Genomic DNA, 17,572 nt, shown 5'->3' with positions numbered 1-17,572 from the left:
TTCTGGTCTGTTTATTTGGTGTGTGCGGTGTTATCTGTGTAGTGTTCTTGCCAAACAGGACAGTGTGTAAATTCTGCTGTCATCAGGATGTTTTTATACTGGGACTCACATTAAAATCCTGCTATTCTACCTAGTTTAAATTTCTGTGTTATTGTTTTGGTACAACTTAAGTTAAAATGGTTTCATTCTTACCTGACCTGATAAATTAGAAAACAGTTCATAGTTTGAATAAACCTTTCCTTACTGTACTATCTTTACCATTTTGATACTGGAACAGTGAGCACATTGGGGCATTTCTAGATATCCCATACCTAGATATATCCCATACGTCAGGCTGGGATGAACCCCTGTGTCTATTGGGCACTTGGCCTTTTACCCAAACGTTTCACCTCATCTTATCCAATCCTTTTCTAACTTGTCAGACTCAACCACAACAAGTAAAATGATTGGCTGACTATGCCCAGACTTTCTTTCCCAGAAAACCGACAGCATTAGTCCTTTCGGGCAAACACTCAAAAGTACTTTAAGTTTTCCTGTAACTTTGACACTGGAGATCGCTGTTGGCATCCCATCTTCTACCAACAGTCAAATTTGGTTTCTTTTAACAATTACCCTTCTCTAATGTTGGCTAATTAGTTTTAGCTTTGAAGGGATAGTTCAGATATTTTGAAGTTGGGTTGTATAACTATCCCAGTTAATACCACTGCCTTTTATATTGCCATAAGTCAATGCTAGACAATTATTCACTCAGGCATGTTGCGTCAATGTGGCAATAGAATCCAAAAATTGTAAGTGCATGAAAGATAATTAAGTATATTATTTTATTTTACAGTAATGCATAGTGGAGCCTGCTTGAAAAGACCAGTAAAAATAGACCCCCAGAAATAACTCAAAATCATTCAGCAGAAACCCCCCTAAAAATTCAAGATGCCACAATTTTTACATTTTGATGTGTCAAGACAGGAAAGTGCAGTTAGTTTCCTATGCACACTTCCTTTTTTGCCGCTTTATAAAGCCAGACTCTACTCTATTCACTCTCAAAGACTCTCACATCACTCTCACATCCTCATTGGTGCTGAAAGATCAAAACAACCGCCAAGATGACAACTAAACCACTGCTCCTCCTGGCTGCTCTGACTTTCTGCTTTTGCATCGCCTCTCTGCATGGTAAGAGATTTTTATTTTACATTCAAAGCAGTTAATGACCTAATTAGAGTTTTCTTAAAATCTTCTTAATTCAGTCCGTTTGACTGCTTTCTCTCAGTTAAACAATAAGGTGTCATGTCATGTGCATATAATGATATTTTACTAATCTTTTAGGCAATTTCTGTTGCTTTAATGTATGTTTATGTCACTCCAGATAAACTAAAGTTAATAAAACAATAAGGTGTCCTCTGCATATGATTATATTTCAAGCTAGACATTTTTAAGCACTTTATGCTGCTCCAATTTATGTTTATGTTGTTCTCATCACCTTATTTATGTATTAAGTTTAATACCTTACAGTAAGCAGGCAATTTGACAAAAAACTCAAAATATATCAGATCTCATATTGCTGTTAAATGTTTTTTTGCTGGTATATTACATATACATATTTTATTTTGTTTTATTTTATTTTATAAAATGTTTACTTTTCATTATTCTGTCATAAATCAATACTACTTTTTGTATTTAAATGCTACATATTAAAGTACAAAACTTTATATATAGAAGTATATATATATGATTATAATAAAACATAATAATTAAGCTTTTAAAATGTTTCATTTTCACAGCGAGGTGTATCTGCATACAGACGATCTCTAATACCATCCCTTATCGGGCCATCAAGAAAATTGAGGTGATTCCTATTTCAGGAAACTGTCGCCGGACTGAAATCATGTGAGTATTTAAGATTGATTCAAAGACTTCAGGACTATTAGGAACTGTCAGCTTTGAGCTGAGATAATAGCCGAGTTTGACACCATGAGAGGTGAAAGAGGATTCTTTACTCAAGTAAAAGTAGCAATATGTAAAAATCTTATGTCTGTGTGCGGTAGCTATGGAGCTCGATTAGCAAGTGGATTAGCTTAGCATAAACACTGGAAGCAGGGGGAAACAGCTAGCCTGTCTCTTTCCACAGTTCAAAACTATGCCCACCAGCAAAACACTCATTAACTTATTTTCTTATTTCTTAACTTTGGAGTTAAGAAATAAGAATAAAGTTAAGAATAAAGATTGCTTCCAATCTGTATGCTAAGCTAAGCTAGTTGCCTCCCGGCTCCAGCTCCAACCTTATCATCTCTTGGAAAGAATGCAAATAAGCGTATTTTCCATATTCCCAAATTTGTGCATTTCCTTCTAAGTGCAGTATTTGAGTAAACATAATATACTTTCCATCTCTGTTCTGGTTTGACATCGGAGCAATGATGCAGCTTTTGATTATAAACACAGATACCTGCTTGTTAACTAAATGTACATCTACACTCAAAGCAAAAGTAAAAGTACCAGTGTAAAAGTACAAAGTTGCACAAAATGGAGAGTAAGTTAGCAACTACTTCAAAACACACATTTACAGTACTGTACTAATTCAGTAAATGTACTTTTTTTTCCACTTTTGTTTAACTGAAACCTATTTAACTATAACTCTGAAGTGCCTCTGAATGGAAATTTACATTCACTCAACAGGTTTACTCAAACATTGAGTCCAGTGTGAGAATTTCTCCCCTGTTAATAAAAAAATGTAACCCCTCTCTTTCTCCACAGAGTCACCACGAGGAAGGGCTCTAGAGTTTGTGTCGACCCAACTGCGCAGTGGGTCAACGACCTGCTTAGGTCTTTCCGAAAGTAATTACTTTATTTGCCATTTTTCAACAAAAGCAATCAGGTCAGATTTGACTCTTTAAAATCGAAACTTTCACAAGTTAAATTTTTTAGACTAAACGATTTACCATAAACAAAAATTTTAAAAAGAAAATGTACATTGTACGGTGGTGGTTATGGAGATGTCTCACTATGTTTTTTGTGTTTCTGCCTTTAATTTTCCACACATTTTGTGTCCCTGAAAACAATTACAGAGAAAAAATTATTTTCTCCGTCCTCTGCCATGCCAGAGGGTATTTAACGTTATTTTATTGTGTCTAAAGGATGGACTGTAACAAAAGAAGGGCTCGCATTTTGTGTTGGTAGTCAGTTATTGTGATAATGGTAACAGAAACGTTACTAGGATTGTATAATACTGTATGTTCCTGCTCAGTTATCATGTTATCCCTGATCATCATAAAACTCTGTCTTTTATTGCTTTTTGAATAACTGTTAGACACTCCAGTCTTTAATTCTTTTTTCTTGTCTTGTTTTAATTACAGTACAAATGTGAACTCCAACTCAACCACTGTGTCCACCACTGCTTCCACAATTCCCTTTTGATCACATTTTGTGGCAATGCTTTGACATAACAAAAACCCTGAATCTGTACTGTAAAGTAAAATAGTTTCAAAAATACAAAATAGAGAATGTTTTCCTGGAAATCTGACTAAATAATGTGAATCAAATGCACTGATTATATTAACAATGGTGCTGTAACCTTTGACATGATTGTGTTGTATCCATGTCTTCTCATGAAGAATAAAAGACAGACAAAAAGACTCTTCAAAAAATGAGATGTTTATTGCCTACAGGAGATGGAGAGAGTCGGGGCTTTGTGTTAAGAGATGATACAAGTGCGGTTGAGCATGTTTGGTTTCAACTGAGGTGTAACAGCTCACATGTTAAACGCAGCTGTAGCCTTTGTAGAAGTCCTCCATTCATTCATGGGAATATCAGTGATTCAACATGGCAAGAAACTATTTCTATACATACAAGTGTTGAGACATAGGGCCCCCAGGAACCACTGAGAAGTTTAACCAAATCACTTATTTGGATGAAAACCTAATATCAGGTTTTTGGGGAACACATATTTATTCATAATCAGGGTTATTTTTGATTAAATGTTAGAAAGCTCCCTCCCGAGCCAAATATCACATTATACAGATGTTTTCACAGGCTGAGTAGACTGAACTTGTTGTATAAAAGCAGAGTGGGACATAAATAATACATGTATTATTATTAAAGCTTTCTGATTCTGCAGAGGAAAATGTAATCTTTAAAATTATATAAAAGCATTAAAAAAGCAGGAGTTTATCCAACATCGATAAAAGTTCCTGTAGTCAGTTCTTATTTTTAAGTTATGAATATGTCATACTGTTTTTTTAAATTATATCTCTCATTAAAAGATAAACTAACAAAGTGATTAAGTGCCTTTTTACTGATTTTACATCTTTAGCCCTTGTGTTGTCCTTTGGGTCACCGGGACCCAAAAGGACAGGGGGCTCAACACCAAGCCAATACAAAACATCAAATAAACTGGACGGGTCCCGGTGACCCGAAGGACAACACAAATCTATTTATTAATTTTTGCAGTTTTTGTCTTTTTGCGGATTCAAGTTTCACTGGGCCTTCATGACTTTAGAGAACAAAACTTGATAATTCGCCTACAACGTGCAGCTTCAACTTTCATAACAAATGGAAATTGGAAAAGGACCTCTACAAAGGACAGATGTGTTTTTTTGTCAGAGGAAAACCACAAAGTCAGCTCAGCCCTCCTACGTTAGACAAACTTCCACTTGTCCTCGCAGTCAAACAGTATGTTTTGCACCTTTTTGTCATTTAATCGTCAGACGTGACATACACTTTGGCTTCCACAATACCAAACGTGCTCCGTCTACGTTTAGCAGCTCTCCACCACAAAGCTGCAAGTTTTCCTTCCATCCAAACGCTCACTGACTGCTTCCTCTGGTCTGCGGTGGAAGCTGGTTGGACTGAAAACCCTTGTGGTGAAGAGCTGCCTGTCTGGAATCTGATAACATAAACTTAACACTGTTGTTAAATATAACAGGTTTAAGTGCAGTTCTTAGAAATACTATTGAGAAATAATGTAGCACCTTTTGTTGGTGACTGCTGGTGGCGGAGGATCCTCACCCAGTTTCACTTCACATGAATACAACATCTGCTCAAAGTTACGGAAAGGTAGCAACTTTAAACCCCTTTTTTCTAGGAATGCTCCAAGGATATAAATAGTTTGTTTCCAGGAAAAAAAAAAAATATTTTCATTCTTTGAATTGACAGATGCCAATTGGAAGTTTGAATTTTTAGGCTGTCAAAGCAACTGACAGAGGAAGACTTTTGAAGACTTTCGGACACTGAAGTTGCTGCCTTTCCCCTTTGTAGTCCAAATTTATAATAGCCTCATTCCAGCAAATTATCCAGTGCATTAACCTGTGTTCAGTATTGTAAAAAAATAACATGAGGATTTACTTTTTAATCACACTTATTTGGCATTTGTTTGTGTTTTTGAATTCCTTTTCCACAACATTATTCAAAAGTTAATACACTGGGAAAAAACATTTCCGCAGCATCCTTTAAGTTTATGTTTCCCGATTTGAATTCGGCGACCTTGCCTAGTTCGAGGCCGTCAAATTCAACATGTAAAAGCAGATTAAAGACAGCAAACCCTTCGTCCAAATTCTACACACTTTGTCAGATAATCCTCATGTGTCTTATTGGCCACCAAATACTTAAAACCTCATGTAGCAACCACATTGCTGTAAAATCAGCCCGGATAAACTCAACAGTGGAAGATAAAAAAAAAACAGGGCCAGATATTTAACAACAGGGTTTTTAACATTCAGAAATCGCATGCGATGATGGTTGTGATAATCTTGTGAAAGATACAGCAACCTCTTTGCAGAGAAACTGCAACAAAACAAGTGTGCGTTAATTTCAGATATCTGGTAGAAATTAAGTGTCCTAGATGTTATGGATACAAAAAAGCGATTTGATAAAAAACAAAACAGAAAGCAGTCTGAGGTAAGCAATGAATTCCTCAGTATCAATTATTCATGATGTCATTGAATTGGATTGGATTGGATTGGAGGGATGAAAGGATGGATGGCTGGATGGATGGATGATGGCGCTGGGTTAATCTCTGAGCGTCTTGGTCTCATGGGCAGTGCTGCTGTTGGAGAAATTGTACAAACTAGGCACGTTGTTTGTAGAAAAAGTATGTGAGGTGTGCTCTACAGAGACAAAATTAACAGGGCAAATGCTCTAGGTAATGATAGTAAAGGAAGTGGCTGTGGATGTTGGATGGTATGTGTGAAGGGGATCTGGAAAAACATTTTTGGAAAAACATCAAGTAGAGTACCAAATTAATTTTGATTAAGCATCATCTCAGAGCATGAAAAGATGTGCACTGGAGAAATGAAAGCCATCAAGACAAACTGCTTTTAAACCTAGAACATTTATCTTTTTTTCTCAAAAACTTGGTAATACTGAATTGTACAAAGTAACAATTGAAAGACTGCATGTATGTTAGAGACAGAAATTGCTGAAAATAGTTCAAAATAAAAATTGGACAGAGACCAGTTTTGTCTCTACAAGAGTATCAGAGACAGGTGGAAGTTGTATTCACATATGAGATCTTAGTGCACTGGGCAAAGAAAGAAAAAAAAAAAAAAGTACAACACCAGGTACATCTTTGATTTTTGAGAAAGATAGGCCCCTTAAATCAGAGAATGGTACATTACCCTCACAGATGTGAAAGACGCCCTGTCAGCAAAGGCAATTTAAATCATGTACAGCTGTTGTACAAAATCAGAAAACCCTGTGAGTTTAGGAGTGAAGTATAGGCCTCAAAATGCTCAAAAAGATAGACTTCATCAACTCCACCAAAATTGGAGGTGTATCCGTTAGCATTAACGTCAGCGTCAAATCATGTGCAAATGAAGCGAAGCCGATACTGATCGGAGTACGGTTTAAAGCTGAGGTTACAGGGTGCTGTGTTGTGCAGACACCATTTATCCCAAAATTATGGCTTTTCTATTCAAATACTGAACAGAGCAAATGCTTTGACTAATTTAACTAATTCAATCTCAAAACATCAGGGTTTACTAGACACTACAGTGTGAAATGTGCCTGATATGTTTAACACTGTGAGTGCATGTGTAGGCAGCTATTTTTGAGTTCCCCTGCAGAGGTAGGGCTGGGTATCAAACCTCAATATTTCATTTTGGACCCATCAAAAAGTGTCAAAGTATCGAGAAATGTCAGGTAATGAAAGCTGGCATTGAATGTCTGACCAGATTTGTAATCTTTTGAACTGATTCTTGAATCAGAGATGTATATTGTCTTTATAGAATTTACCTGACACCATCTATACAGGAAAAAAGAAGCAGCAAAGACTACCTTTGCTGCTTCTTTTTTCCTGTATATATAAATATAATATAATTATCTCATGACACCAGGTTTGGAGCCACTGGTTTAGACGCCATTAAACATTTGAGAAGTCTGGCCCCTATTCTAACAGACAAAAGGGGTTCTATAGAGAAATCGCTTTATTTATTTGTGGCGCTTTATTAATCGCTAAAATGTTTTTAATTTGGAATTTCTCAAAATAATCTAAATAATATTGGTACTGAATCTCAGGTACTGCATCAGTATTGATACCCAGTACTAGCACTGCATTCATTAATCCTATCAATCCAACATTGATACTCATGCTTCTCTTAAAAAGCCTTACAACTAAACCAAATTTAAATAAACACGTTTTGCACCTTTTGGCACCTCAAAAGTTAGACTAATTTCAATTTTCTTTTTTGATAATAAAGCAAAAGGCTAGCAGCAGTTTTATCAAAAATGCACCAAGACGTGGGACTTCTACAACAACAACAACATATATGTATGTAAGTACATACATTACCTGTGCTTTATAAAGGATATCCATGCCAATAGCTTGCAGTTTGGTTTTGCTCTTACGACGTGACTCTGAGAGTCTTCAGTTTGAGAGGTACTGCTGGATGCATAGCATAGCCCTGAGTTACAACTTACATAAAGGGCTATTAGTTCTAATCATCTGGCACAAATATACAAAGTCCACAGGAATCTGCCATTAAGAGGCTCCGACAACCAATTTCATAGGGAGCCTTTGCTAAATACATTCGGCTCCTGGTCACAAATCATTGGCAGATTCTTCTCAGGAAGTTTTTTTAACCTCTGGCAACAATAAATAAATATCTTATTATCGACAGAGCATAAGTCACTCATTCCGGGGGAGATTCTTTGGCCAGTGAGGTAAGGGGAAACGGGACGATACTCTTAAGACCGCAGGTGTTTGAAAGCACGACTCAAAAAGCTTAATTGTTGGTCAATGTCACAATTGTATATTTCATGTGTTAAACTATTTTTTTCAAAGCAATTCAAAGAGTAGGGGGCTAATTAGTTTGCAATGCTTATTAATATTTGAGATCTGAGCACTGATTTGACATGAACTAATCATTTTATTACATCATCGTGCTGCAGAAATCTCACAAGTTGCATCTTTTAAATCACAATGAGCATAAATCGGACGAGATGGATACGATACCTCTGCAAGTAAAATATTTAGCAACTAAAGAGAGGTTCAAGACCTGTTTTATGTAAGAAAAAAAAATGATAGAAGTGAACGCAGCAGCTCAGCAACCTTAACGCAGCACTGTGAGGTAGCTTTCCGGTTGAAATTTGCTACAAAACAAGTGTCAATCTGAAAGCCCCCTAAAATAATCTGTCTTCGATATTATCAGTGCTGTTGTTATTTACAAGCAGCTGTGGCAAGAGATGATTTCATATTCTAGTTCCCATATGAAACACACCAATTTAGTGTTGTTACATTACTTTAAAAAAAAACGCCCAAGCAGTACTTTTTAATCTTTAAAAATGCAGCTATTTTCTCTTAACGTTTAATTGAATTAAGTATTTTGGCGTTTCTCGGCTGATCAGAAGTGAAAATATGGACCAGTGATTGTAAACAAACCTTTCACATCCTCGTAAACATTCCTAACTTTCAGTTGTTTTGTAGGTTTCCTCCTTTCATTAAAATACCCGTCAGTTAATTTGGGAGCGATAGCAGGTTCCAGTTCTATCGACTGGGATTGTTGTGTTGCAGCAATAATATTTTGTTGTGTTTTTACTCTAAAATTTCACAGCTATGTGAAATGAGAAAGAAAAAAAAAATCCTGCTAATCTGATGTGTGTTTTTTTCTTTAAAAAAGTTAATAGTTAAGGTTTTTTGTTGTAGGAGCAGAATCTACAAGCGGTTATGATCTAAAGGCAAATAAAACAATTGACATTGGGGGTTACCATCGCAACTTCGTCCCAAGCCCAACATTTGGTATCAAGCCTTTTTCGGGGAGAAATGTAATAAAACAAACATTTACAGTGTGCAAAAACACAAAAAGGAGCAACAAACAGGCGAATACTTCACTCCTTTTGTGAAGGTGTGTCTCAGGGTTGGAAGGGTCGGATGGTGTCGGAGTTTTAACATGATCAGTAAACTGTACAGGGTCCTGTATAAAGCTGGAGGGGGAGGGGGGGGTGACAGTGTTTTTAAAGGTGAGGCAGGAAGGGGTTGGTGGGGCTTTCTCCAGCTGCACTACCTGTGGACGGGGAGGTGCAGTCCGTTGAGGGGTTTGAGCGGGTGGGGCAGGAGAGGGTGAAGCTCCAGCTGGGCGAGCAGGGAGAAGTGGTCCGAGGGGATGTGGGGGTGGGGGCAGCCAGTGATGTTGTTGTCGATGAGCCACTGGCTGTCCAGCGGTCCCATCAGACCCAGGACACTCATGTGGGTCTTGGAGAAGAAGATGTAGTCGATAACGCCCTGCAGACAAACACACCAATTTTAGGCTGGGCATCAAACTTTAATCTGTTCTGAGTTGTGATGGAAATGTGTCTCTATACTGGGCATACATCCGTAATCCTTCATAAGATCAGGTATTTCCATTTAAAGTGATGGTTCGGAGTACTTTCACCCTAGGGTCCTTTGCACCACAACCTTGAGCCAAACAACCCCCCCAGAAGCTTTTTTCACCTGGTTCGAACACTGGGAGAGTTAGCGTAGAGTAGCGTTATCAGCTGAATAGCTTATCAAGAGCGTATCTTGTACATTACCCCACTAATAATGCCCGAAATGATACCAAACTTCTACACTAGTACAAATAGGTTATGTACTCATAAAACGATGAATTGGAAAGTTTGTAAGTACACCAGGAGTTTATTTAAATAACACTTGCCTGCTGACTTCTGCTCTCTGCTGCTACCGGCAGTAAGACGAGTGCTTAGGGACGTCTACAAATTACAACACCGAAAAGAGATAAACAAACATGTTTATTAATTTAACTTATTTTTTAAAAGTGCTGTAGTACAACTAGCAGGAGAAAAGTTATAATTGAGGTAAGTTTGGAGACACTACCTTATTTAAATCATTAAATTAAAAAAATATGTTTGTTGTATCTCTTTTCAGTGTAATTTGTAGACGACCCTAAGCACTCGTCTAACTGCAGGTAGCAGCAGCAGCAGCAGCAGCAGCAACAGAGAGCAGAAGAGAGCAGAAGCCAGCAGACAAGTGTTATTTACAAAAACTTCTGGTGTACTTACAAACTTTCCAATCCATCGTTTTATGAGTGCATAACCTATTTGTACTAGTGTAGAAGTTTGGTATCATTTCGGGCATTATTAGTGGGGTCATTTACGAGATACAAACGTGGATCCATCAGCGCCTGCGCTAAGCTATTCAGCTGATAACGCTGCTCTACGCTAACTCTCCCAATGTTAGACCCAGGTGAAAAAAGCTTCTGGGTGGTTGTTTGACTCGAGGTCGTGGTGCAAAGGACCCTAGGGTGAAATTACTCCGAACCATCACTTTAAGAAAAATCAGAATTCTGCTCATTTTAGACTTTTTTTGTATAGGAAAAGTTTGACATTTCGGAAAATGAGCTTATTCACGTTTATTCCCTCTGATTTATAAACACTAAACATTAAGCTACAGGCAGGAGAATATTAGCTTAGCTAAGCACTAAGCAAGCACTGGAAACAAGGGGAAACAGCTAGCCTGACTCTGCCTGAAGGTAAATCAGTTACTATCCCGAACAACACAATCCTGCACATAAACCCTAGTTTCAATACAGAAAATATAATCTCTTAGTTAGTGATCTTTAGAGGTGGAGGTTGGACAGAGCTAAGCTAGCAGTTTCCCTCAGTTTCCAGTCTTTGTGCTAAGCTAAACTAACAGTCTGTTGGCAGTAGCCTTTTTAAACACATGAATGGTATCATTCTTATTATTTAACTTTCGGCAAAATAGCGAAAAAGTGCATTTCTCAAAATGTCGAACTTTTCCTTCAACATAAAGCAGCACACCTTTGCCTAAATACAGTGTTGGGTAATGTCCTGGCATCTGTATCAAAACAAAATGATACACTTTACTGGTAATTTCACTACTGTAGGGAAACACTTCATTAAATTGATGCCACTTTATCTTCTGGCCAAAACACTATAAAATAAGAGATTACAGATGGCAGTTTTGCCACTTCAGTGCTTTCAAAGACCATGTTGCAAAAGATTTTACCTGCTCAGTTGTTATAACCACATTTTAATCTCAGATAAACATACTGTATAAACAATGTTCTTGAGCATACTTGGCCAAATCTTGAGGGACAAGTGCATCAGAAAATTCACTATAGGTTGAATAACGAGGAAAAGATCCTGTACTCTGTCCGAGAGCAAAAAGGAAGATAGGAAGACCTGCAGAAAAACATATGTTTGATAATGTAATGTTGTGGTTTGTGAGCCCCAGACAGAATCATTTCCTTCAATATTTTGGTCTGGAAAGCATTCACTGAGCAAAGACTGTTGGATCTTTCAGTCAAATAAAAAAAAAATTAAAAAATGTAGACTTAAGAGTTGTCAATCGAAGATAAATCTTGGAGAAGTTTGACAACATTTTTGTGTACAGGAAGGGTTTATGCTGAAATGTGCACAAAGGAAAAAACTTCTCAAACCCAAAGGCTCATCTACTGTAATTTTAATTTCCGTCCACTGATAATGGTGCTGAAGCAGAAGCCCTGACTGTTTCCAGACCAAAGTCTCTAAAAAACGCTTTGGAAGGTTGATGTTTGCACACTGTGCGTGACTCATTTCTGCCTCTCTTATCATTCATTAGTCATCCAATTTGTTTATACTAATGTACAAAAAAAACTCAGTGATGATGCACTTGTACAACTAATGGCACTAACGTTAAGATACTGCCAGGAAAATATGAACTTCTACACAAAAGAGGGATTCTTTGATTGTTCCAAAAATAAGGATCCACTTGGTTATTTGTTTCTGCAAGAACCTTTGCATGTTAAAAGGTTTATGTAAGGGGAACTCCATTGCTTCTTATGTAAAAACATAAGAAAAAAAAAAAAAAAAAACTGAATCTGTGTGACAAGTGCCTGTATGACTCATTAGAAGCCAGAGCAGAGACCACAAGACAAATGAAAACAAATACAGGAATATACGCTTCACCACAAACACATCTAAAAAACAAAAAGCGTAAAACAAACAAAAAAAACAAAGAGTTTCGTTGTTTTGTCGCACTTTATCATCACTTTAAATCATCACTGCAGTGTTCAGGGTTTCCATTCCCACTGGGATCTCCCACAGCAGAAAATATTCATGATGATAGAAAACATTCCACATAACTGAATCTACTTTATTACTGTATACATCAGCTAGTTTCGGGTTTTAAACACTCAGTGTTGAACTGTATGTCCTTTAACTTGATGCTGCTCAACCCGACCAAAAGTTTGCAACTGTACAGTAACTTTTGCCAAATGCATCTTGAAAGCAGGAGGAAAACAGCCTCAGTGAAAAGGGTGGTTCAGACAGATTCAAAGATAATTATTTTATTTAAGTTTTTGGTTGATTTATCGAATATTTAATTGATGTATGGCATGATCACAACACGAGTTCCAGTGTATTAAAATTCTACATGCAGGGTAACTGAGTACTGGCCTAATTAAATATGGGCTAATTCAGGCTATGAATGGTATATTAACAAACTTTAAGTAGAGATAGCATTGAAACTGGAAAGTTGTGTGTATGTAAGTGGTACAGAGGGTGGAGATTTCTGGCTCAGAGTCTAAGAACAAACTCATTTTGACAAAACGGTCTTTAAAAATATGTCCACAGGAGAAATCTACAGACGCAAATACACAAAGTAAAATAAACACCGAAATGTATATTTTGGTTGTTTTCTTTCCACTTGTCTGAAAGAAGACCAGTACATGGAAAAAATGTTTTGCCTGTAGTATCCGGCCTTAAAACTTCCTGCCTCAAAAGGGTTTTTACCTTAAAGTCATATGTGTAGTTGGTGTAAGGCATCAGATTGCTGTCGTAGGCACTCTTCAGCTGGAAGCTGTGTGTGATGCTTCCATCGGAGTTGCCGTTCTTGCCGTTGCAGCTGAAGTTGGTCAGACATTCATTGTAGCGTAGCTCCTTGAAGTCCTTGTGGTTCTCGGCCACTCCTCCGTTGCTCAGGTATTCCACCACACCTGGATCATACAAAAAAGGTAGACTTTTTATTGTGAAAGTGCATCGCATTAATCTAGAACATCCCTTTTATTTATAAAAGCCTAAAAAAATCGATTGTGTGTTTGTCTTAATGGAGATCAAGGCACTGATATTCGATATGCACGACTGTGTCATCTATTTGCATGAATGGGACACTGATATCAATGAGTGTATTAAAGGTCCCATGGCACGAAAATTTCACTTCATGAGGTTTTTTAACATTAAAGTGAGTTCCCCCAGCCTGCCTATGGTCCCCCAGTGGCTATAAATGGTGATAGGTGTAAACCGAGCCCTGGGTATCCTGCTCTGCCTTTGAGAAAATGAAAGCTCAGATGGGCCGATCTGGAATCTTCTCCTTATGAGGAGATAAGGAGCAAGGTTACCTCCCCTTTCTCTGCTTTGCCCGCCCAGAGAATTTGGCCCACCGATGAGAAAGAGAGAGACATCATGGCTTGCAAACGAGCAAAGCATGGCAGTGTCAATAGCATTTAAAGCTACAGACACAGAAATGGCTGCCTGGAAGGCACTAGGATTAGGCAATGGTTATGGTTAGGGTTAAGGTTAGGGTTAGGTGCCTTGAAGTCAACAGTCGCAGCGCTGCCTGGAAGGAGACGTTGGGGGCTTAAAACACCATCGGGCGACAATAACACCTTAATACCAACATACAGTTACAGTACAAAACTAAATTTGCAGCAACATAAATTGAGGAGGACTAAAAGACTGAGACTGAAACAAGGATCCTAAAGAGTGAGACAGTCCTACCGGAGTCGGGCAGTGAGTTGAGGTCAGCACAAAGAACGATGGGGATGGAGGACGGGTTGGAGGTCGGCGAACCGGTCGCCATGGAACCCGAGGCCCTCTCAGCGATGCTCTTCAGCTCAGACAGGAACATCATAGTTTGGATCAACTTGACATCCGAGTACTCGGGGTCCCAATGCATGTGGGCGTTGGCCACCAGGATCAGCTGCCTCTCCTGTTGGGGCTTCATGCCTGAAAACAGAGATGAGAAGAACAAATTGGTTATGCCAAAGATATGCAGCCAATGAAACAGTGGAATTAAATCAGGTCCACCAGGTTTTTAAGAAATAAAAAACATTGCTTAGGTAAGTAACTTTCTCATTAGGGAATTTGAAAAAGGTCAAAACCTCAAACAAAAAAAAAAAATCTTATTTTAGTAACAAAAAGCACATAGCTGATGCAACTTTAGAAACTCAGAAAGTGCTGACACAATACAATAAAAATACTAAAAAGGAAGAGATTTACAGAATGTGAGTGAAAATGAAAGTACATGTATCATTACTAGGGGTGTAAAGATTCACTGATATGAATCGGTATCCGGTTGTATTATCACAGATACGACTACATCGCTACACGGACCCCTGAATCGGTCTAAACGGACCAAGATTCGGCCAATGGCCTGGTGCTAACGGTATGAATTGGTTAGTCTAGCCATCTGTCTGGATTTACCCTGCAGAGATCTGAGGAACAGTTAACCATAGTCCTCATAAATCCACCGAATTTAAAATTCCATCACAAAGAAAGGAAGGAAACGGAAAATACATGCATTTGACGGAATTTCCTGCAGCAACTGAGCAATCCCGGAGTGGAGCCCGAAGGATATAGAGTAGACTACGAATTGGCTGACTGAAGCTTTGCTGTCAATACAACGAAGCTGAAGTGTGTGCAATGCCGTAGATAGAGACGGGTGTGCGTTTATGTGCGATTAGTTGAAGTTACAGTGTATATTTGCATCCAGCTTTACTATTCCCTGTTCCTTTTACAAAATATATATTTATTTGAAGGTAGGCAATGCTTCTTTTATAGAATTGGATTATTTTCATTTATAATGGGAAATGAATGTGTGTACATTAAACAAATATTAACTGGATCTATCAGACTGAATCGTATTGCACCGAATTGAATCGAACAGAGTCATTTTATATTAAAATGTATCATCCCTGATGCGAATCGTAGTCCATGTATCTAGATACGTATTGGCTCTTCTTATAAAAGGGAGAGATGCACACCCCTAATGATTACTGTTAAATACTTAATGCAGACAAAACAGAGCTGCTCATAGTGAGGCCAGCCAAATATAGCATCCCAGTGGAGAAACAAATTTAAAATTTTAACAACTGTGTGATCACAGAGAGTGACACTATTAAGAACTTAGTTGTCACCTTTTACAAAACTCTAACTTTCCACCCACATATAAAGGCTATCACTAGGACTGCCTTTTACCATCTACGCTTTTTTTTCTCGAATAAGACCAATGCTTTCAATGCATGATGCAGAAATACTAATTCATGCATTTGTCTCATCAAGACTCGATTACTGCAACGCACTGTTCTCAGCCCTCCCTGCCAGTACGACCAAAAGTCTCCAGCTCGTACAAAATGCGGCAGCCCGAGTTTTGACTAAGACAAAAAAATGTAGCTACATTTCACCAGTTCTGGCTGCTCTGCATTGGTTACCTGTGCAAGCCAGGGCCGATTTTAAGATTCTTCTTTTTACTTATAAAGCCTTAAAGGGACTTGCGCCTGCCTACTTAAGTGAGCTACTTATACCATATATCCCAACACGCCCCCTTTGTTCTATAGATGCTGGTCTTCTGATCGTTGCAAATATAAAAAAAAGATCAGCTGGTCACCGGGCCTTTGCCTTTCGCACACCAAACCCTCTGGAATGTTCGCCATCCAATGTTAGGGAGGCAGGCTCAGTGGATATTTTTAAATCAAGACTTAAAACATTTCTTTATTCAAAGTATTATGAACATTTTTAAAATCCTTAACTTTTGAACCATTGTTTTATTGTTTATTTTATTATGCATTATCATTCGTTGTTTTTATTACATGTCTTAACAATTTTAACTTGTGGTATTCCAATTACATTTTTTTTGTGTTGTTGATTTTATATTTCATATTTAATTCTGTCTTTTATATTGGCTAAATTGTGAATTTTTTATTTTTGTTGTGAAGTGTTCTGAGACCATGGTCCATGGTGATAATTCACTATAAACAACAATAAATTGAATTGAATTTCTAATCAAATTCCCTAGTGACACCTTGTGGCAAAAAGACATTATTGCGTATCAACTTTTTCTGTACTAATTTTATTTATTTATAACACATCATTTCAGACTGCTGTTTACAAGGTGCCTGCAATGGTTTTTTTTGTGCTACACTTTTCGCTACTGTGTGATGATGGATTAATAGTTAGTAGTTATATATTACACATTAATAATAACACTATGCATGTACATCCGGTAAGCCAGACTAATAATTGATAAGCAATTAAGTCATTTTTGTGTGTATTGCATTTTTTTAAGATTATTGTTTGGGCATTTTTAGGCCTTTATTTGACAGAACAACTGAAGACATGAAAGGGGAGAGAGAGAGGGGGGGAGGGAATGACATGAAGGGAAGGGCCGCAGGTCGGAGTCGAACCCGGGCCCACTGCGTCGTGGAGTAAACCTCTATATATGGGCGCCAACTAAGCTATCCAGGCACCCGTGTGTATTGTTAATTGAATATCTTTGGGTGGTGGATTGTTGATTGGACAAAACAAGCAATGAAAACGTCACCTCAGGCCTTTTCACTCGTTTCTGACATGTTACATACCAAACAATAATTAATAACAATGTTGACAGATTCATTGCTAAATTAAAATCTTACTTAGTTACTTCGCCCATAGGCAAAAATGGTATGTTTCTGTGAACCTGCAATGCTTTGAGGCTTGAAAAGTGTTGCCTTTGATTACATTCATGCACAAGGGATAGTAAAATGACATCCTCCGTTTCTGGGTGATGTTCTGAAGATGGTTCTTACCATCGGAGAACATGTCCTTGTTGACCTCAAGCAGAACGACCACCCCGATGTTGTCTTTGGTCATCACTCTGTTCAGCATGACCTCTGAGCCCTCAGAGTTGGCCATGGCCACCTGGTTGAATTCCACAGTGTGTTTCTGGACCAAAGTAAACCTGCAGGAACACCCACAAAGCAGCATAAACATTTACGGACGTGTTTCAAAACTCGTGCTTACATTTCAGATGTAAAAATGTCCCTGATTTACTGCTTACACTACTGTTCAAAAGCTTGGAATCAGCTGTTATAATGTTGTTGTTTTTTTTTCTTTAATA

The 17,572-nt window shown here is 37.9% G+C and overlaps 2 protein-coding genes across 3 annotated transcripts in view; one reads left to right on the top strand and one right to left on the bottom strand.

Moving 5' to 3' along the window:
- Window positions 1-1,051: 1,051 nt before the first annotated feature.
- On the top strand, window positions 1,052-3,665 carry LOC114555196 (C-X-C motif chemokine 13). Of its 2 annotated transcripts, none has more exons than XR_003692541.1 (4): window positions 1,052-1,167; window positions 1,776-1,881; window positions 2,746-2,866; window positions 3,345-3,623. XR_003692541.1 is itself a non-coding variant. In XM_028577415.1 (4 exons), exons 1-4 carry the CDS (start codon window positions 1,101-1,103, stop codon window positions 3,403-3,405), a joined length of 315 nt encoding a protein of 104 aa, XP_028433216.1. In that variant the 5' UTR covers window positions 1,053-1,100; the 3' UTR covers window positions 3,406-3,665. The 2 variants fall into 2 exon arrangements, 1 of the variants encoding a protein (XP_028433216.1); XM_028577415.1 differs by having other exon boundaries at window positions 1,053-1,167; window positions 2,746-2,826; window positions 3,345-3,665.
- Window positions 3,666-9,242: 5,577 nt separating this feature from the next.
- Window positions 9,243-17,572, bottom strand: part of cnot6l (CCR4-NOT transcription complex, subunit 6-like) — a 16,640-nt gene continuing 8,310 nt past the window's right edge. Inside the window, exons 9-12 of the mRNA XM_028577412.1 lie at window positions 17,262-17,413; window positions 14,197-14,424; window positions 13,213-13,415; window positions 9,243-9,703 (exon numbers count right to left, since the gene is read on the bottom strand). Of these exons, the coding sequence (XP_028433213.1) occupies window positions 9,482-9,703; window positions 13,213-13,415; window positions 14,197-14,424; window positions 17,262-17,413 (805 nt within the window). The 3' untranslated portion in view covers window positions 9,243-9,481. The remainder of the gene's footprint in view (window positions 9,704-13,212; window positions 13,416-14,196; window positions 14,425-17,261; window positions 17,414-17,572) is intronic.

The sequence above is a fragment of the Perca flavescens genome, chromosome 5, assembly GCF_004354835.1.
Source record: "Perca flavescens isolate YP-PL-M2 chromosome 5, PFLA_1.0, whole genome shotgun sequence".
NCBI lineage: Eukaryota > Metazoa > Chordata > Actinopteri > Perciformes > Percidae > Perca > Perca flavescens.
The sequence above is the reverse complement of the archived record's forward strand: the minus strand, read 5'-3'. Positions and strand labels throughout refer to the sequence as shown.

Coding starts and splice junctions, on each gene's coding strand:
- LOC114555196 (XM_028577415.1), top strand. CDS start 1,101: ATGACAACTAAACCACTGCTCCTCCTGGCTGCTCTGACTTTCTGCTTT. Junction 1,168..1,775: donor TTGCATCGCCTCTCTGCATG/GTAAGAGATTTT, acceptor TCATTTTCACAG/CGAGGTGTATCTGCATACAG. Junction 2,827..3,344: donor CTGCTTAGGTCTTTCCGAAA/GTAATTACTTTA, acceptor TTTTAATTACAG/TACAAATGTGAACTCCAACT.